Source organism: Mytilus trossulus, chromosome 8, assembly GCF_036588685.1.
Source record: "Mytilus trossulus isolate FHL-02 chromosome 8, PNRI_Mtr1.1.1.hap1, whole genome shotgun sequence".
Taxonomy (NCBI): Eukaryota; Metazoa; Mollusca; class Bivalvia; order Mytilida; family Mytilidae; genus Mytilus; species Mytilus trossulus.
In genome coordinates, this window is record NC_086380.1 from 8,027,903 (window position 1) to 8,050,504 (window position 22,602).

Sequence of the window (22,602 nt, forward strand, 5' to 3'; positions counted from 1 at the left end):
ATAGAGATGCAAGTCCTTCCGTACTATTCTAAACGAAAAATGTGTGTGTATATTTTACCACACAAAAACATACTTGTAATAAAATAATATTTATCCGTGAGCATTTCACTGTAACAGGAGATCAAATAGGCGGAGCTTAAGGCCTGTAAATCACAGCTCTCTTGACGTATTAACACATCATTGTTGAAACATTTTACTATGCTGGCGACAAGCTGACGGGCCACCCTTGTAACAGATGAACCACTCAAATCCACGGATTTCATTGGTTAATTATATCTCCATTTACCAATCATAATTTAGCAAACATATCACTTTAATGACTAACAAATAATATGCCTCGGCTAGTTTGATAACACACAATCTGGCGATTTTCTCTATAATGGACTTAGATTTTTCATGGACATTTTAAATCATAAAAGTTAATGTTTTTTAATTGTGAAATGACAAATTAGTGAAATTTATTCGAAACGTTGCTTTTAAAAACATTCTGTTGACATCTAAATTCAATGATTTATCAAGGTTCCAATCCAGAAATGACTATGGCTTATAATCCGTTTATATTCCACAGACCTACCGATTATGGATCCTTGCTTCAACAACATTATCTTCCATCCGTTCAACATTCTGGACTGCCAGCTTCTTTGTTTCCAAAGTTACAACAGAGTATGGCCCGGTCTGCTCTATCCCCAGGAGACTTAATGCACCCTCTGTATCAGAGACCAATTAGGAGTCTAGAACCTCCAGAATCGGAAGTCCAAGATGACCCAAAAGTCGAATTGGAAGGAAAGGATCTCTGGGAACAGTTTCATAAACTTGGAACCGAAATGGTCATTACCAAGTCTGGAAGGTAATTATATAAACAATATTTACTTGTTTTTTTGTTGTTGATGCATGCATTTGAGATATTACTTTGATTAATATATAGTTAACCCATCAAAACGTACGACTTATATCGCAAAATTGTCTTACTAAATGTTAAGATTATTATAAAGAGTCGAAGAATTTTCTATAAAAAAATATTGTAAATATTTACTTTCCTATTTTAGCCTTAAGAACTTGAGACTGTGGTTTGTAGTCTATATTTATCAGTTTACATCTTGTACTGAAAACGAATGGTAGTCATTAAACCTATAAATAAACATCTTTCTCTATTTTTGTAAATTGTGAAGTATTATTATCATTATTTGGAAAATTGTTTATTTCTTATATTTCTCATATTTCTAATTGCGCATGCATGTAAAGCTTCAAACTAGCTTCTGATTATAAATGAATTAACTTCCGGAATAACAAAACATAAGTAAATATTTACTTTATTCTGTAATGATTAGTTCACAGCTATGTTTTCGTACATGTAATATTTTTTTGGCTGCGTTAAAGAACAAAATATTTTACAAGGAAAGTAATAAATTTTCATTCGCAAAAAAATAATATAAGAGTAGTCTAAAACGCATTAGATAAATTGTGTCTTCTTAAATATTAAATATATTGCAAAAATAAAATATGTATGTTGTAGGTCCCTCTAAATACTATATACAAAAACATATGTATTTATTTTTATTGACTTCTTATAACGGGAACTAGTTTGAAAATTTAGATAAACAAAGATAATAAAATCTTCCACTTGAATATTTTCTTTTTATCTAAATACGAAAATGGCAAATAAATTATATAGGTGTATTTTTTAGAAGAGTTCAAAATATACCTAAGAAAACATAAAATTCATTGCTAAAACATATTTTGTTATGTTCTAAATGGCTTTGTTGATATTTAACAATTCTTTATAATTTCGAAAAAACATTATTGGTAACTAATTGCTTTTGCAATAAATATATTCTCATATTTATTATGAGCATTACACAGAGGTACAGATATTCATGTAATGCAATTTTAACCACATGTTTAACTAGCGTTGCCTCCAGAATTGTCCGTTTTCGTCAGATTTCCCCAGCCCTTTCCTAATTACCCTTGTCATTCGATATTAGCCGTATTTATACCAGATGATATAATAAAAAATCCCCAGATCTAGTAAATTTTAATTCAATTAACTAGAAACTATATCTACTATCAGTACCTTAGTCCATATAGGCTTAGTGTCATACTGGGTCTATCTACATTGTGTGGCCCTGTAATCAGCATTTCACAGCATCATTGGTGAAACTTACATCACTTATTAAGGGGGTATATTAGGTTTATTAGAATTAAATTAAATCTATTCGACAGGCAAACAAATCTTAGTTACAGCCTTCGAGTAAATTATCCCGCGTAGTATGATATGAAATTAATATTTTAAGTACAAGCGCAAATAGACTAAATTTATTTAGATAAATTTTCTAGTTGACGCTAATGAATTTAATACGAGTGATAATTTTTAATCTGATAACTCCGGAAAAGGTGCATTAAATAAATTAATTCTGATTGGAAATGCATGTTATGTAGATATATGTAAACATGTAATGAACCTGGCAGTGGGAAAAATAAATAGTATAGTGTTATTGACTGATTATAACAGTATATCGTGTCGATGTTGATACTTGAGTATCACTGTACAATTTATGACACCGGTACAAATATTTATTATTAGTACATGTGTTCTATGGTGTTCATCAAAACATGCTTATGTGCATGAAAACATGCATTATTGAAACACATTTATTCGTTAAACATTTGAATGCAAACAATATAAATTCTCCACTGTTTTCAATTTATACTACACTTTCTTTCACATTATAAGCGATTTGAAACGAAACATATACCAATGTTGAAAAACTGCAAGTTAAATTAATAGATAACATGGATAAACAAAACGTGTTTTTTTTCTCACTAAAATTTTGCATATAGTATTTAGCTAATAAACTCTATCCTTAATCTGTTTTACTTGAGAAAGAAATCCAAATGAAATAATCCCATGCCTTCATTTTGACAAACACTTAGCAAAAAGTACAAAAAATTTAATTAATTTAAAGAGAAACACATTAATCTAGATAAAAGCCTTGTAATGCACCGGTATTTCCGTCCATTGAAGATGACATCCTATAGGAAAAAGATGGTCGACCAATGTATCCCATCAATACAAACAATAACATTACCAAAAACAAACACCCTGCAAGTCAACTGTTTATAAATGTTTATCGCCTCAATAAAATTCATGCATAGTGTATCTTGTGTTTAGGTCAAAGGTTGACATTGTTCAAAGATATCGTTGACAAAATACAATTTACCCGACACCGGGGTTTTTGCTACTGGTAGAAAAAGTTTGAAAGGTCCTCCAGTTCAGTTTAAACCTTCAGATATTTTCTTATGCGTGCATTTACATTTATTTGTAAACAGATATTTATCTTACGGAATATTTTGTTTAGCCTGAATGAAAGATATGTTTTTCTAACGCAATCCATTCTTAAAATTACTTGCATATTTTGTGTTAATGGGGGAACCACAAACAGAAGAAAAACAGTTTTTCGAACCTGGGTTTCATTGATATTTAGATAAAATGAATATAAGATCAAAAATTATTTATACTTAAAAAATTACAACCATTTTGCAAGCTAAGTAAGTCAAAAATTATTACATTATAAAACAAATCAAACTTAATATTCATACTTTTTTTAATTTTAGGAGAATGTTTCCTCCATGCAAAGTTAAAGTTTCTGGTTTAGACAAACGTGCAAAATACATTTTGTTGATGGACTTGGTTGCCGTTGATGATTGTCGATATAAATTCCACAATAGTCGGTGGATGGTAGCTGGAAAGGCAGATCCGGAAATGCCAAAGCGGATGTACATCCACCCGGACTCTCCCGCCACTGGAGAACAATGGATGCAAAAAGTCGTCAACTTCCACAAACTAAAATTGTCAAACAACATTTCCGACAAAAGTGGTTTTGTAAGTACGGCAAGTATTACCACCAAATCAAAATCAGGTGCTCTTGATGACGTCATTAACGTAAAACATCACAGGACACAAGTAAAGCCTTCAAGATAGGTAGTCATAATACAGAATTTCTGTATATCAAAATACTTTTGGACGAACATATTTGTCCTGTGATGTAGTTAATTGATGTCCTATGGAAAACTTGTATTAGTATATATTTATATTTATCAATCAATTGGACAGATGTTTTTAAACGAAATAAGGTGCGAAAAGGTGAATACATTACTTGTCATTTCAACTGTGATCAAAATTGGGTGTTAATGAGACTGTTTTCATTTGATCAAATACGATTTTACGCTGTTTGTTATAAGACACAATATTAGGAAGAATTCCAACTGATGCAGCAAGTCTATTCACACTTTGCCTGCTGTGACATCAGACTTGTTCATTAGTAACCGTAACCTAATTTATCGAATTTTTGTGTGAAAAGAGCATATGGTCATCAACTTTAACAGTTTTCTCATCCTCGTTGGTACCATACCTGTGATCATTTTCACCTCCAGATAAATGTGTCAAATTTGATTTGGCGGCTCATTTTATCTTTTTAATTACGAACAAGTACTTTTGATTTTTATGTAATAAAATTGTTACGGATGATACATCCTCCGGAAAAATTGGTGTAAAAACATAAGATCTCCTAGATAAACACACATGTTCCTCTTTGTTTTATTTCAATTTTCGTTCCTATCTCGATTCCGATCAAATTAAAAATAAAGAACTTTTACACTTCTGTTAAAATAACTTTACACCCTGCTTTACAACATTTGGACCTAAAATGATAAAATCATAGTTTTTCAGAACATTTCTTTGAACAAAAATTATTCATAACACCTAATAATAATAGATCGATTGAATATTATTGTAAAAACTTGTAAAGCGCTATCTCGGCACAATCTATTCTCTTTACGCGTAACCTAATTTGTACAAATACATTTTACAACTATGTTTACGTTAGAATGCTTTGATTTTAAAACACCGAATAGGTTTAAACATAAGCACCAAATTACTAGAGAAGGATCTATAGCACTGGTGTTATTGTTCACTAGATCGACCAAAAATAAAACTATTTCAGATGAAATAAAATCTGTACTTGTGACATTTATGGTCTTACAACGCTCATTACTTAAGTAAAACTTCATTCGAAAGATGCGTTGGACCTCGGCATACCCTCGTAATGTATTTCATAGGTTGTTTCATGATAAAATCAAAACCACTACAAATCAATAGCAACTTTATGATTTATATTGCAAACCATCGCTTTTTCACAAGTCTCTATGATTAGTCTGCCAATGTTTGCTGAAAAAATCTATGAGGGTCATAAAGGGGATAGCATCAAAAATGAATTAAATAACTCTAGCTTCTAAATTATTTTATCGTTGAATTTATTATTTATTCGAAACTTTTTGTACGTATATTTCTGATATTCTAAAATTGGAAGTCGATTATATAGATAGCCAACCCTCCGGTATCAACACTAGCAAAACTCCTGTGTAAAAGCCGATAACATGTTTAAAGCTATTGACCTGTAGGCTCGTACAATATTTTTCATATCTTATGAATAGAAAATCGAAAATTTTAATTTCTGGTCATACGAGTACATGTTTTAGTGCTGATAATTGTCAGAAAATCTCTTGATAAAGTTATGACTATTGATACGGTCATCAAAAATTCTGAATAGAAAATTACAGGCCTTTTTATAATTAAACAGTGGAGAAACATGGTGTGATATAAAGAGGGACTGAAATTATACACCTTAATACGATCCCTAATTGTAGGGTGCGTTCGGAAAAACGTCCAAATATCTCTATTAACCCTCAGTTCAAACAGGATCACATTTCTGTTTAAACATTTGACTTGTCTTTTACGTTCAATGGTCACTACACTAACTCACCTTTTTAGAGGATAATAGATATTATAATAATCCATATCTCTTTCTTTTGTGGACATTTGATGATTTGATATTATTTTGTTTGAATTCTTGTGGATTATTTTTATTGAGGAAACTTTAAAATGGTCTTAAATATGTCAAAATAAACACTTGAAGCGGACTGATAAATTATTCAGAAGTAACAAATTAATCTCCTACTCTTTAAATTGTCCCTATTAAATCTTAATTCAAAATATTCTTAAATCTTTCAGTTATGTGAATTTTGATCAGTTTCTTCAAACCCGTATGGGCCATGGCGGAAAAAAACCCCATTGAACGCATTTAACTTAGCTGACTTTGAGGTTTTTGAAACAAAAGACGTTTTTCCAACCTCTCTTTGAAATAAGGCTGATCATGTTTTATGTTCTCATTAACAATAATTATTCGTAATGAATTACCAATGTTACATGTTACAATTTAATATCATGAGCAATTGATAGACAGGAATTGAATTTTATTATCAATATTGGACACTAACAAATGAAATAATGTAATCTATCCATGAATTAGCAACAGTCATCTATCTAAAATTTGGTCAAAATCTGACAAGGAACACACTTTTCCCTTTATTTACATTACATAATCAAATACAAGTTATTACTAAGCCATTATATTTAATGTTGTAAATGATATAGAGGCTAATAAATTATATATACTTGTTTTTACAAGCGTAATAATATAGTACATGTCCAAATTTGTCGCCGATTTGTCGGATGACCAACACTGTGCGGTTGTCTAATAACATCTGACGAAGAAATTTATCAAGATATAGTTGTTATATATAAATATAGTTAAAACGAGTTCTTGAAATTAGAAAGGGGAATTTTGGAATAGGGAAAAAAGTGTCCATTTTCACATCCTTTAGAGAATGGACGAAAATTCAAAAAGGAGTTTGAACTGGGTTTTGAGGTTCTAATAGTAAACCTAATTTATTAATAATTAAACATTTATCAGCTAAATATTGCACCTTAAACTTATCCAATAGCTAGTTAACTGGTGGATAGTTTGCCTATTTACTTATATTTTTGTTAAATAATTAGAAAGAAGTCGTCAGACGGCCAGTGTAGAGCATACCTCACACCCAGATTTTATTGACGAAGTGGCAAACATGCTACATCTCATTGACTTATACCGCACAACTCCTTTTATTCATATCTGATCTTTAAAACATTTATAGTTGCAATTTTCATCACTTTATATATCAGAATTAAAGGATTTAATTTCAGAATTAGCAATCATTCAAAGAAATTTGACATTTTCAATATGAATAATTAAGATAAAAAGTTTTTAATAATCTCCAATCAAATTTCACAATAAAAGACGAAATTCACGCGATTTTAAACCGATAAATTAAACATTATAGTGTAAATATTTTGTTATGCAATTATTGAACAAAACCTTTTTCACACTGTGTAGCAAGAGAAATAGAAAGCTAGCACCCGAAAGGATGGATATTGTGTTGCGTCACAAATATGGCGCCAGCTTTAATAGAAATTGTCGCTAATTTTCTCTATCTTGATCCAATCTCTAGCTGTATTTTGTCATGGATTTTCTAGCTATTGTTTAGATGAACAAACTTTTTTTCTCTGAGGGTACTGTCAATTCAGATTATTTAACGTTTTCATTGATATTTAGCAAGTCATGCAAATGATTTTAAAATTCTTAACATGACACCATAATAAAGTTAATGAATTATTAAACGAAAACATGATTAAGAATCAGGAAAATCATAAATAATCAATAAATAAGATTTGAGGACTGTTAATTTTTTTTAAATAAAAAAATACTTTGAATTTGGAACTATATAGATACTTTTGGTTACAGATTATTAAACAAGCTTTTTCTATTACCTTTACCAAAATGGCAAGGTTTAAAACAAAATATATGAAAATACTTATATTTTTAAATAGTACACGAAATACATATGTTAAAAGGACCCAGAAAATGTAATAGTCTATAAGAAACACAGAAAATTGACACCAAACGTGTTAGGGGAAGTCATTATTATTAAAGTAACAAAATTCTATTTGTAATTACTTGAGATATGATTTATAGTAATGTAATATACTTGATAGACAGTACTTAAAATAATTGTACAAGCACAAGGGTTATGTTTTTTTCTTGATACATTTTGTAATAAATTCAAAGATGGCATACTCGCATCTTAAATCAACCTCTTACTAAGTTTGGCACCCTCCCCATACTGCAAATAAACCATGTCGAAAATATACTTTAACCTCACGTGAATGACATTGTTCAAGCTTTTGAAATTGTTTGTGGTCTTGTCATTTTCAGTGTTTTAGACTGTGTTTAGATATAGGAAGATGTGGTGTGAGTGCCAATGAGACAACTCTCCATCCAAATAACAATTTAAAAATTAAACCATTATAGGTTAAAGTACGGCCTTCAACACGGAGCCTTGGCTCACACCGAACAACAAGCTATAAAGGGCCCCAAAATTACTAGTGTTTGTCTGTTTTTCAATATGTCAGCGTTATAAATATACATTTTTAAGAAACTTTAATATAGTTTGGGTATAGCATGTATGTATCAAAGCAGTAGTACAAATTACATCTAATCTATTCGAAATAATTATTTCCCTTTCATCAATTCTAATTTTTAACATTTTTGTTATACAGACAATCTTGAACTCCATGCACAAGTACCAGCCTCGATTTCACTTGGTCAGAGCCAACGACATTCTGAAGTTACCATACTCAGCTTTCCGAACGTATGTCTTCAAAGAAACAGAATTCATTGCTGTTACAGCCTACCAAAATGAAAAGATTACTCAGCTGAAGATAAATCATAACCCATTTGCCAAAGGATTCAGAGACACTGGTGGCGGAAAAAGGGAGAAAAAGTAAGTAGTCTTTGTATACATATGTGTGTATGTGTGTGTGTTAGAGTCATATTTATGCAAGAAAGAAGGATCAGGTAGAAGTCTGCAGAGAGAGAGAGAGAGAGGTTTGTTTGGATGATTTTAGTTTTCATTGGTATACATTCAGAATTACTTGTATTCCGTTCAACCACAAGCTTAAATTGTTTTATATTGGACTGTTTGGACTTTCTTTGGCCTTTATTTGTTTCAAAATCAAGCTTCAATGTTATACTTTTTAATTCTTCCAGTCTTTTTTCAATGTAGTTTCAATGTAATTTCTTCTTTTTTTTCTATTGTCACGATGTCAGCTTTATTCTTTCTTGTAAGTTGAATTTAATGTCTCTCTCCCCAAACTCAAGTTTCTACTTTCCCCTAAAATAACCTACATGCACGAACTACTTTGCAATGAATCGGTTTGCTTTATCGAATACCTTTTAAAACTAAAATTTGTTTTAAAAATTTGATTAATGAATCTGTTCTTTCATTTTCCATAAAATTGATATAGTTTCGTGTAATTATGATCTATTATTAATAATGAATTATTTTTTCACTTTTATTCCATAACAATTTGATAGTCATGACACTGAAACCAGTTTACACAAGTACAGCAACACTATGCCATAAAATCTTCATTATTTGTTTGCAAAAATGGATTTTTATGAAGAGAAATTGGCACTCAAATTTCTTGATAAGTTAATGTAACTAATTAATATCCTCTCAAATTATTTAATTTGCTTGTCAAATACATCACATGAAAACAAAACTGTATTTTGTGTTTGGCGATTTTTTTCGATATTGGAGATGTCAGTGACTAATATTGTCTATTAAGGTTTAATGTGTGAAATCCTAAATGAATGAAATTATAAATCATATAGGGATTAAGTTTTCGAGTTGTTTTTATTCATATTTTTAATATTAAAGCTTCTGTCATTCATTTTATAATAACTTTTTTTACCCAGTTGTAGTTTTGTCAAATTTATACCTTATTTGTTCACCGATTTTTTTGTTCTTTATAATCATTTCTAAACAGACTTAATTTACCATTTCTCATGTGAAGCTAAATTTTATGAATAGTCGGATAGATTGTATATACGAAAGCAATATCATTTTTTTTTTATTATTGTGACATGTATTTTACAATATATTAATAAGCTGTTAAAATTAGACATATCAATGGCCGGCCATTTGGACCTATAAGTCATACAACAAATAATCATTTAAAAGAGAACAGAATATACATTCAATTTGATAGTTCCTTTTCTCTCGTTTTAATTTTTCTCAAGGTGTTTGGTAGAATCTAAACAAAATCACAAATTTATTTTTGAAATATCCTATGACGTGCTACCAGAGTGTGGTGCACTCGATTACTCACGTAAAAAAATGTCAGGATAAAATATCATAAATCGTGTTGTGTATTAGACACATTGAGTAATGGTCATAGTAGAAGTTAGATTAAAGCTGGCGTTAATGTATATGGATTGAAGATAACACTTTGCTTAAGTATTTCATGAATGAAAGTAAACTCTTCTGGAGGATCATTAATATGGTCCAAACAAATACCTCTAACATACTTAGCACATAGTACCGTCACCTACCATTAGATATTCATCTAAAATAAAGTGAAAACTTTGTGTTTGTTTGATAAAGGATTAACAAAAGTCTATCTCTTTATTGTGGAAGGATGTGTCTATATTTATATGTATGTAGCGCCATTCGGGGTGACAGACTCTATATGTGTTTATTGTAGGCTCTTGAGGCATTCCGACGTTGCTAAGACTTTCAATTTTGTAGTCGCGCCACGAGTCTGTACCATAAAGATGTAGCTTGTGTTATTTTAAGTATAGATTCGTTTATCATATTAAAGTTGTTTATAAATTCTTTAAACGTTTTTTAATTATTCAAAACTTATAACGAGTTTAATTACTTTTCAGGCGAATGCTTCTTCACTCTACAAGCCAACATCACGTGGACACTTCTCACACCGCAGACGACACTCATAGTGAGGAAGATGACAACGAAGACGCTGACATCTGCGTTGATGATGACGTCGAGGAAAAAATGGAGGAGAAAGAGACATCGACTTGTTTGCCAACTTTACCACAAGGTATGCGTTTACACTGGATTTACTCTCTCTTTTAATTGTGTAAACAATAAGGCGGGGATATAAATTATCATTCGGCGCCTTCTTATATAAAACAAGCTAGTAATATTCTTTAAATAAACACTTGAACCGTAGACGAAAGTACTTGAGTGAAAATGTTGACACTATCTAAAAGATGAAGTGAACAACTTTTTTTTCAACTAGGCTTGTCATATTGACAGCAGAAACCTCAAGAAACGTTGAATTAGTTCTGATTTTCTACATTCAACTCAAACAATTAACGAAGTACTAGACCAATTAAACATTCGTTTTCTATTAAATATTAAATTGATGAAGAATAACTTTTAAATTAAAGAGGAATAATTTATTTGTAACCAAGCACCCATTTAAAACTTCATTTCAATTAAACTGGAAGGTGTTTTGCTTTAAATTATTTATTTATAAAAGAAATTAATTTTAATTTTGATTTGTATGCCACAGAAGGTGGTAGATGAAAGCCTTAAAATGATAAATGTCAACCTTTTAAAAGCCTATTAAATGATTCAACACTTAACACAATAGTAAATCGTGCTAGTTTAACACCCATCTTTATAACATATCCACCCCCTTTCTTTGTCGCATTCCTATCAATATTTTACCGTTTTATCATTAATTTACCGTGAAAATTGCTTCGTCAAGTTGGTATCAGTGGGAAAGCCAGTGACATTGAAGAGCTACTTCCGGTAGTCCGGCGGGAAAGGGGACATAATCTAAAAATTTTGAGGTGGCGCTGTAACCAGCGTGTAAACAAAAACGTAGCCTGTGCTTCAGACAATAAATCTATTAAAACAACTTATCATCCATCAGTATTTGAGTTTAATTTTTCATTAGAATAGATTTTGTCACACGACTGCCAAATTCGGTATTCAAATAAGTGCTCCGTTACTGAAATATGATAAACCAAAAGACTACCTCCGTTGATTTCCAAAAAACCGCGGGTAATCCCCACGACTACAAACAACTGACACAAATGCATCCTAAAGCTTTTCATTGGTCGAGATATAAATAAATGTGACCTAGAAACATATGGGCACATGACTATGTACAGGATTCCCCGTCACTCTGAGTCTTGTTTACATAATAAATACTTCAACCGGAGGTCAAAATTCAACATTTTTCAGACGTTTTGGGAGTTATTTCGGTGCAAAATCAAGCAAATTATGTCATATTTTACAGATTTTAAGCACAAAATTGATTGAGACAACGAAGGGTGATGATGTTTTCAGGATTTTAAATATATTTTACTTAAAATGTTGAGTGGTGGAAGGCTCGACACCGTCATTTGTTGATGTTTACAAGTTGCTCGAACTCCTCGTATCACATTTTCTGTAGTTATTTAATTATGCTGCTGATGTATAACACATTTATGGGCGAGATTTATGTAGTACATTGAAACTGGTTTAATCTATGAACGAATTTGTCCATATAAATAACTTCCATTGTTTGGAAGTAGACCTACCCCCCTTTTTTCAACAACAAAAAATCAGTTAAGTCAAAAGTTGTTGTCTGAATAAGCATGCAAAAGTTGCAAAGTGTAAGCACTCAGGTAGTCTTTGTTTCAAGCCAATTTTTAGGGTAATGGTTACAGTCATTCTTTGATTCTGTAAATTATTATAAATCTGAAATGTTTCAACTTGTCAATTTTAAAAAGTACATGTACCAATCAACAAATATTGCCTGCCTACTACTGATGCATCAATAATTTTCATATTTTGTTCTTGTTTATATAAAAAATACTAGGAAAGTGGGAAGTTAACACTCACACATGTTTATAAATGTCTGTCCTTATTATGCTTATCAAGCAACCTGATGTACACTGTGACTACTGACTATTCATGTTTGAGTGTGTCTGGGCCCTGGGGCATATTTAACTCTTGAGAACTTGAGTTTAACATTCAATAGGAATTCACAATGCCTAGTACATCAAATTCTTAATACATGTTAGAGCTACATGTATATGACCATTTAAAGCATTAACAAAATGCTATCACTTCCAAGGTCTACTTTAAAAATGGTATATGAATGTCTCACTCTGATTTTGGTGATCCTGTTTTGTTGCATTGATATAACTGCTTGACCCACATTTTCATTTTACACCAATCTACAGGAAAACAAATCTTGGACACAGGATATATAGTTTATTAAGAATCATACCATTCCTATATCTGTGTGCTGATTTTTCTGCAATAGAATACCTTTCCACACATTCATTGACATTTTATTCCATTCTAAAAGCACACAATTGCAATAATTTCCAAAATCATGTGTTTACATATCTAGGAAAAGGGCACATAGACATCTCATTCATAATACTACACAAGGAGCAGGATCTGCTAACTCTTCCAGAGCACCCGAGATCAATTATATGTTGTGGGTTCAAGTTGATCAGTTTTCTTTTTTCTAATTTGTATATTAGTTTAAACTTTTCATCAAAAAGTCTGAAAAAAGAGATGTGTATCTACTGAAAATGATTTATTTAGGTGCAGGGGTTACCACACTTTGAAATCTACATGGAAGCAAAACAGTGAAAGGTCATGTTATGATAGGCCACCTGAGAGACCTCACTACGTCTACGAGAAGTGAACAATTCTAGAAACTTTCCATTTAAGTCATTCAAACCTTATAAAGAATAAAAGACCATCATTTTAACTTTTTATATCTTTTATTTTTCTTATGTCTCAAAATACTACAGTACATACATGTATATGTCTGATACCAGTGACACATCCAGAACTTTTTCTATGGGGGGGGTGCGGGGGGTTGCTGCTGCTGACTAACTTAAGAGGGGCCCGCTCCAGTGATTCCCTATTTAATCAACCATTTTTTTCCTATGAAAGGGGGGCCGTATGAATATGCTAGCTTTGCATCAATGAATCTCAGGTTTTTCAATGACATTTAGTAATATTGTATTGCAACAGCATAGTGTCTCGTGTACATTTACCCCACGTTATCAATATAAAATGGTGGAGTGTTTCACATTGTATGTATATTTGAAAATATAAAAATGTTTAGTAATAAAAGTTTATTAAATAATGAATAAATACAGTCATAAAAAAAATGTTAAAATGAAAAATATGTAAAAAGTATTTTAAACAATTAAGGAGAACTATTGTTAAAATTAAAAAGTTTTTTAAAGTAAAATCAAGTCAAATAGTCCTCTGTCCCATACATGTAAATCCTCAATATAGAAATCCTGCTCTTCTTATTCCTATTGTTATCTGAAAATATATAATTTATGCAGATGATATTATCAAATGAATATAATTTCAAACTTCTCTAGAGTTGCTATATGATCGGTAAATTATAATATATTTGAATTGTCTACTGACAAAAACATGATCTTCTGAGTTCCCAATTTAAAAAAAAAATGTTGAAAGGAAATACTGGAATCTGAAGGATCAATCCCGAAATCCTGAGCAAAAAAATACCAAATCCAGACGTCCCGAAAAAGGTCCTCTAGAAAAGGTAATAATTATACACACCAACAGATGTTTGGAGAAATTTTCTACTTAATATAAATTCATTTACTTAGTATCTAAAATTCATCACCATAATAACATATCAACCTTTTTGATAGATGTTTAAATGAAGTATAACATAATATGCAACATTAAATTATCTTACAGGTATCTGTTATTTAAAAGATAACTTTTCATTCAATCATTCATATCTTTAATTCTTCATACCAGTAATTGATAATAAATGTATCCAACGCCAATAAAACCTGGCCACAACACCTAGCCAATACTGAAGGTGGCAATAAAATTCAACAATAAATCACATAATTTTTTTTTTAGCATGGAAGGAGGGACCGAATTTATACTTTCCTACTGGTGAATATTTCATATACCTGAAATCTTTAAAATATATTTTACATGCCCATATGCACTATTCAACAAAAATAATAGTACTGTTGTTCGCATAGACAAGGGTCTGGATGGGGTATTCTGCATTTCTTTATCATTTAATCCTTAAGTTCATTTGTCTCTATTTTTTTTTATACTTTTTGTCCATAATTTCTCTTTCCTCAATATATAAATTAGCACATCAATAGTTCAAAATGATTATGACCAGACCTCTGGCTTGCTGCTAGGAATATTTAGATTTTTTTCTGGGATACATAGGAAGTCGTCCCAGAAAAAAAGTAGTCTTGTCAGACTTCATAATTATTTGGACTAGCATGTCATTTGCTCTATTTTTTCCTTATTTCATGGTAAATTTTCTCTATTTTTGTTCCTTTAGTAGTGGCAGATCCAGGGATAGGGTTCCAGGGATTTGAATCTGTCTTTTTGGGGGACGATCAATGCATTTGAATGGGGACATATAGTTGGAACCCACTTTATCCTGGGGTTAGTAATTTTTTTCCTTTATTTTTATTTTGTTTGTTTTTTGTGATTTTTGTCACACTTTTTGGGTTCAAAAATAAAAATGTTAACCTTTTTACTATTCGAGACAACCAAACAAATCAACACAAATGCTTTACACAACTGTAAAACTTTAATTAAAATTTAAATGCTAACATTGACATGCCAAAATTGAAGTTTTATTCAAATTGAAGTCTCACCGCTGGAAAAGGGGCGTTAATTTACATGTGGTCTACGGAAATTTACTGGATTTCAGAATCGAAAAAAGGCAAACATGTAGCCATAACCCGATCAGATCAATAAATTATGTTATGGATGGTATTCATATCTTTCTACTTACCATTAAAAGTAATAATACTAGGATTTCGTGAGCTCAGAAACCTTAATCTGTTGAAAAATGGCGTCGATTTATGTGCTTCCTTTTCGCAGCCTCAGTTACAATTTGACACGGAGTGATGGGTATTTATGCAAATATTTAGGGACTCCTATCATCATAGATACTATTTTTGGTCATGTTATATTTAAATAGCCAATAGGATGCAAATGTGTCAGTTATTTTCAGAAGGGGAAAACACCCGCCATATTTTTATCTTCCAAATTAACAACGTCACTTGCCATTTTCAGATGTTCGTTTCTTGTAAATAAAATCTTCTAAGAAGAAAAAATAGCATGGTCACCTGTAAAACTTACCTATATAACTAATTGATGATGAAATGACACAAGTTTAATTGTCTTTAATGATAAATTTCTCGAAAAATCACACGTACACGATGTAAACAAATTGCCGCGATGGCGCGATACTGTCGCCCTCTATGAAAAATCGGGATTGTCGCCCTTGATTTTCTGGCCTTTACGTCATATGGAAGGAGGCGCAGAATCGATCCGTGGCTTTCCCACTGTATCTTTGTAATATATTATCAATCTTACGACTTGTGTGGCGATATAATTATACTAGATGAATACATTTTTTGACAATATCTAGTTATGACTGTCATAGTCTCCACACTTACTGACAAGACGATACTATCGTCCGATTCTTATCGTCTGCCTCAACATGGTTACACACACTCTGGATTTACATAGTACCAAGATGTCTACAAATATCTTGTACGTTCTTGTCTGGTCTTCAGCGTCTGACGTGAGCTCTTACAAGCCTTCTAATACATAATACTTAAAAACGCTCAACTGATGCCAGGCTGGCTCGCCAAAGATGCTGTATCTTTCAGTTTGTTTATTTGATTGATATGTAGATTAGGCATTTACATGTTTGAAAAAAGATGGAAATATCGTTTGTTGCACTTATCAACATTTATAACATGATTTTTTGTCTCTCTTTAACTTTATGGCGCGCTTTTCACCTAAGAAAATTGGTATCATTTAACCCATTATTTAAAAGATACAGTTCAGTTTCTTATCTTTGTTTGACTTTTTGAAGACGACTTACAACAAACAGGCATAGTGGTCAGAGTTTTTCTTTACAAAGTTATCGAACGTTAACGTATTATCCCTGATAAAAGGCTTAACTTTAGAACACTGTGGTATTGAGTAAAGTGGTTCGAATCAAAACTCTGACAATCCTTTAATCGGTGATAATTAGGATTCAATGTATACAAGTTCTATACAAACTTTGCTGTTCATTTTATAAATCTTGCAGTCGTGTTCCTTTATCATAAACCAAACACGGTAAACCCCTGTTTTTCCGGAACCTACTAACAACGTAGGTGCTAGTTTTAACGATGAACGATCGAAGCTTATGTAATCTAATTTATAAATTGACTTTCTCTATCATATCACTTGCAAGCTTTTGACATTAGTTAACACCCGGCTTCGAAATAGGCATTTAAAAGTTTAATGTATATAGATACTATAGATAAAGGCATTCGTATATCAGAGAAGTTTACATTTGTAATGAAGTGTCTTTGAGAATATCTTAACATATATGATTAGAGGCGACTAGAATGATTAAATGCTTTAATTTGATGTTTATACATTAAATAGAATCCAAACAGCCAACAAATTTTGAGATTAATCAAGTTTTTGACAAAAATGTATACGTATGGACTTACTGACGTCTGTTTATTACATGGTATACGTATTTATGCACGCTTACTAGTGTATACAATAATATTTGCAACATATTTTGACATAATTTTTTTCAATTCTATAGATACAATGGTAAAGGAAAAGTCAAAAGCCTCTGAAACTGAAACTCACAAGGAATTGGAATTTAAAGAAAAAGCACAAGTACAAACTGAACGCATTGAATTGAGAACTTCAGAGAGCGAAGGGGAATCTGACGCTGGTCATGAAGAAATGTGTAAAAACAGGACACCCGTTACAAAAGCTCTGTATAGACCACACGAATTAGTTGATCACGGGAGAGAAAATCAAACAATTTCAAGAACAGTATCGCCATCAATGAGTGTGGAAAGAACAACAAAATCCGTACAAAGTGACAATTCAGAAACAGACTCGAAAATAGATTCTCCAACTAAGAGTAGATCACCAAACAGTCCCGTGGTATCACGGCATCATGGATCAAGTCATCATTTCTTGTCGAAAGATTTTTCTAGTCCCCCAAATGTGACAATAGTGCAACCATCAGCTTCTCATTCAATGTTTCCGTTCTTCTATCCATATTCGTCTTCGTCATCCGGAATGCCGTACTCGCTTAGTCCGATGTTGTTACCAGGAAACCCTTCTTTACCACCAGGTTTACAGCTGCCGTTTATTCCTACCTCTAGACATTCAGAAATGGGTCATTTGTCACCAAGTCATTCGCACGCGCATGCTCTGTCTACACTAAATCAACTGACATTACAAAATCACATGTTATCACAAAGTTATTCTAGTCTTAATTCTGAATTAAACGGAGGAGGTGCTTTATCTCCAAATCAAGTATCAAACACAACTGTGGGACCTATCTTTCCTTCACGCACTAGTCCAAGATACTCACCGTATTCATTACAGTCATCAAAAACATTTGTGCCTAGTACATCACCGATTTCCGGTCCCGGTAGTCAACTTAGAAACGAGGCAGAAGGAAGTGGTATTAGTCGACCTTCGCCTATTCGACCACGCAGTCCTATAGGCCATCGTTTGCCCTATCAAGGAATGTCAAGTTCTTCAAATCCTAATAATGAACTGAGACACATGGAAAGAATGCTTAATGTACTGGACAGAAAAAGAATGGAATCACATGAACGATCAATGGCCGATGTGCATTAATCTTTACATTTTAAATTGTTTTTTATTTTACAGTATTGTTATCAATCACTTTTGTTTGTTATCGTTTTCTGGTCAAATCAAAAATTATTTAACTACTTTAAATCAGAAACAAAATCGAACATGAAAATTAACAGTGCTATGTGTACAGTTTCTGTTACAAACCTCCTGCAGGTGCCCGAATTTAGTGCTAGTATGATTGAAAATCCAATTTTATGCTATAGGTAATCATATTTCGCAATTACATACGTGTATAATTTATTATTCAGGTTCCTTTTGTAATGTTAATTCAAGATTTTCAAGTTTGAAAGAAAATCGACAACAATGATCAGGATGTGCTATGTTACTAAGGTGAAAACCTTTTTTCTCTAGTCATTTTACGCAAATTTTTAAACGTTTTCTTTAGCAATATCTGGTCATTTTTATATACAAATAATCATATTTCTTTCTTCATTCAGTTTACAGGTACATTTTTCTGCAAGTTTTAATCATATTCTCGGAAAATATTTCCTTTTGGACAACATAAAGATGAGAATTAAATGTTGTGCAAAATATTGATGTTTAATCCAGATTATCTCAATGTGGAAAAAATTAAGAAATAGGAAAAAAAGAAATGTATATGTGTAAAATTATTTATTATGATGTTGTGATAATTGTTATTATGTTTGTATTTCTGCATTCTGATAATCAAAACAGAGAAACAAATAAAATATTAAAATTATAGAATATAGTTTTTTATAGTCTTTTTTTGTTGTTGAACAAAATAGAACGTGAACATATTCGTCTTTCATGTTCGGCCCACCATATTTTCTTGAAATGTTATATACTAAGTCAGGAATATGCCAGGCAGTTTTTGTATCAAATGGTTCGTTTCTATGTTTGTTAGCGTTTGTTTTTGTTGCACTTTTGTGTGCCCAGTGTTTCTTTGTTTTTAATTAGGGTTGTCGTGTTTCCCTCGGTTTCTGTTTGAAACCCAGAATTGTTTTATGCCTTTAAACACCGGTATACTACTGTTGCCTTTAATAACATTTTATTTGTTGCTAACATCCGGGCAATCTATAATTGCCATATTGTATACCCTTCAGTTGAGATTGGTCGTCGATTTTAAATATATTCCGGCTACACCAACAATTAAAAAAACAACTTTATACTTGAGACATGATCGTTCGATTTATTATTGCTCTATTTACATTTAAAAGATGATCTTGTGGTCTTTGACAACAAAAGTTGGGTGAGCAAACAAAACAAACATAATCTTTGATTTATTTTGTATAAGTTTTGGCTTTTAACTGGCTGTCAGTAACTACGAGTACTTTTAAAACTGTACTTCATTTCTTTTTGTTGTTGGGATGTATAAGTACCCTTTCACGTCCAGTCTGTTATTTTGCTGTGTTTCTATTTATATCCATCTAATGAGTTTTGTTCTACAGATTTTAATTATTCGTTCTAATGTTGCATTATGACAAAATGGTTTTACCCCCGACACATTCTGTATGTGCCTGTCCAAAGTCCAGAGTTGTCGAATGTTGCTTTTTATCGTTTTTTTTTTGTTCATTTATTTTGTACATAAATTTGACTGTTTATAGTTTTCTCGTTTGAAATGTTTTATATTTGCCATTTCGAGGCCTATTATACCTGACTATGCCGTAAGAGTTTTGCTAATTGGTGAATGCTGTATGGCCTGTTGTTTTCAATTGGTCATTTGGTCTCTTGTTGATAGCTGTCTCGTTGACTATCATACCTTCTTATTTTTATATATTGTTGCTGGATTGGTTAACGTTACAATAATTGGGATCCAGCAGTCTAAAACTGTGTAAACATGCATCACAGACAAATAACAAAGCTGTCTAACAAAATCAAACAAACATTGCATCAAAAAAACCAATCACCATGCAGTTCAGATTGTGGCAGGTGCGTTTATTGTCATGACAGGTACACACACATACACCGTCTTCCCTCCCCTTTATTTGGATCACTGAGCTGATGGAGACCATTCATTCTGATGTCTGTTAATTCATCTTGGTCAGAGTAATGAAAAAGACAACTTCTTTTATTAGTTTCCTATTTAACAAAATATTTACGGAACGGCTATAGATTGACGTAATCTATAAGTCGACCTACCCAATCTATATTTTTTTTGTACCAGAAAAGCTCAACACGAAGTGCCAATAAATCTGGTTATTTTCTCGATTAACCATTCGATTGAATTTTGATTGAGTTACTAGGCGTGCTCACATAGCTGACGTCATATCTTATTATAGACATGATCACATGGACCTACTATTATTGGGTTTTGATCTTCTGGTATGGCCAGAAATTTTCAATATTTTGCGGTTATCACAACTGGCACAATATCAATGTTGACTATATATTGAACATATCTGCTCATTGTTTTATAATGTTAATTCGTGAAATTAAACCACAAAAAAACTACAAACATCGCTGATGAATTATAACACTTCTAGGTAAATATGTTTATAGTCATATAGCATATATACATCAACAAAATTAACTGGGTTATTCTCTTAAAATGTAACAACCAACATATATCTAATGTGTATTTGCATGTCCAGTAAAATTTGTATTTCCGGCTTATAACAATAAGATGAGGGTTGATTTTTTTAAAACAGATTTTCAGGTATACAGTTTCTCGTATATATGTACAAAAAGTAAAATAAAATAAAAAATACCGAACTTTTCGGAAAACTCAATACGTAAAGTCCGTAATAAAATAGCAGAAAAAAACATCAAACTCACCAATCGAATGTACAACAACTGTCGAATTACTGACTCGGAACAGCCATTTTTCTAATATAGAAAGTTATTGACCGAATCTGGTTTTATCGCTAGCTAAACCTCTCACTCGTATGGCAGTTGCACATAAACAAGAATGTAGACTGGTTATATATGTGGCAGCAACTCAACGATGCAATTACAAAATGTGCGGGTTATTATTTTTTTTATTTTATAAGGAAATCTGTGTTTATGCAAATCTGCATTATATTTTGCGTGATTTAGTTTCCCACACACCTATACATGAGATCGTACATGGTAAATACTTCCCAAAAATCTTTTTTTCATTATGTCATCAAAAATAAGAATTCAAAATGTTTCAGTAACTTTTGCAACCAAAAGCCATAGTCAGCCATGATAACATGCATTGATATATGCAAATTCAAAATAAGTTGTTTAAAAAGTACATGTTGTCAATATTTCTCAGAAGTAATATGCTGGACTTGTAAGATTACGTCAAACCTAGATTATAACTACACTAGTCTGAAGGTGTGATTGAATATACTCACACAAGCTGTCTTAACTATAATTGGTTTTTATATACAGTTAATTACACGTATTTAGCAAAATCCTGTGATATAAAACCATTTTAATAGGTTCCTATATTGTTCATTTCATATAGATTGGACCTGTATGTAAGACCAACGTTTTTGCTCTCCTTTAAGTAGTCTCTTATAACAGGTTGCACTGTATTTAGTGGTTTTATTGAGATCTGCGAGTAATTAGATCGGACATTCAAAGTATAGAAGTCAAAACAAAATATGAAGATATCAAGCACGCATTTTATTTTACAAAAAACCTGTCGAGGTGCTAATGAATTCTGTTATCTGTAGATATTATATAATACATCCACGATCCAGCAGTACATTCGTAGCCTGTTGAATGTTTGAAATAGCTATTCGTGACATTCCAATTTAATTTTCATAATTCGCGATTGCTTTCTTATCTGACAGCTTTCAAAGACACTTTTCTTTTACGCCTGTTTCTAGACTGAGGTTAAAACAAATGTATTGAACTTTTAACGTAAGTAGTATGTTTTGAATATCATTTAAGAATAGAATGCTTCTTTTTGTTAATTTATTGCGTGTTAATAAAGACAACAGTAGTATACCGCTGTTCGAAATTCATAAATCGATTCAGGAAGAAAACAAATCCGGGTTACAAACACAAACTGATGGAAACGCATCAATTATAAGAGGAAAACTACGACATAACAAAAACACAACATTAAAATGTAACACACACAAAAAAACGAACTAGATGTATAATATAACAACGGCCATTTTCCTGACTTAGAACAAGACAATTTTTTTACCTCTGATATTTTATACAATTTACATTCAT

General features: G+C 31.7%; 1 protein-coding gene and 1 long non-coding RNA gene across 3 annotated transcripts; one reads left to right on the forward strand and one right to left on the reverse strand.

The window, feature by feature from the left end:
- Nucleotides 1–316: 316 nt before the first annotated feature.
- Nucleotides 317–19,196, forward strand: LOC134728222 (T-box transcription factor TBX2-like). Of its 2 annotated transcripts, none has more exons than XM_063592753.1 (5): nt 317–847; nt 3,613–3,880; nt 8,495–8,718; nt 10,668–10,840; nt 17,408–19,196. In XM_063592753.1, the coding sequence occupies exons 1-5, from the start codon at nt 507–509 to the stop codon at nt 18,466–18,468; spliced, it is 2,067 nt and encodes a 688-aa protein (XP_063448823.1). In that variant the 5' UTR covers nt 317–506; the 3' UTR covers nt 18,469–19,196. The 2 variants fall into 2 exon arrangements, with proteins under 2 accessions (XP_063448823.1, XP_063448822.1); XM_063592752.1 differs by having other exon boundaries at nt 318–847; nt 3,613–3,889.
- Nucleotides 13,884–16,129, reverse strand: LOC134728223 (uncharacterized). Its single transcript, XR_010108779.1, has 2 exons — nt 15,581–16,129; nt 13,884–14,094 (listed from the first exon to the last, which is right to left on the reverse strand). It is a non-coding gene; the product is annotated as an uncharacterized LOC134728223 (long non-coding RNA).
- Nucleotides 19,197–22,602: the final 3,406 nt, after the last annotated feature.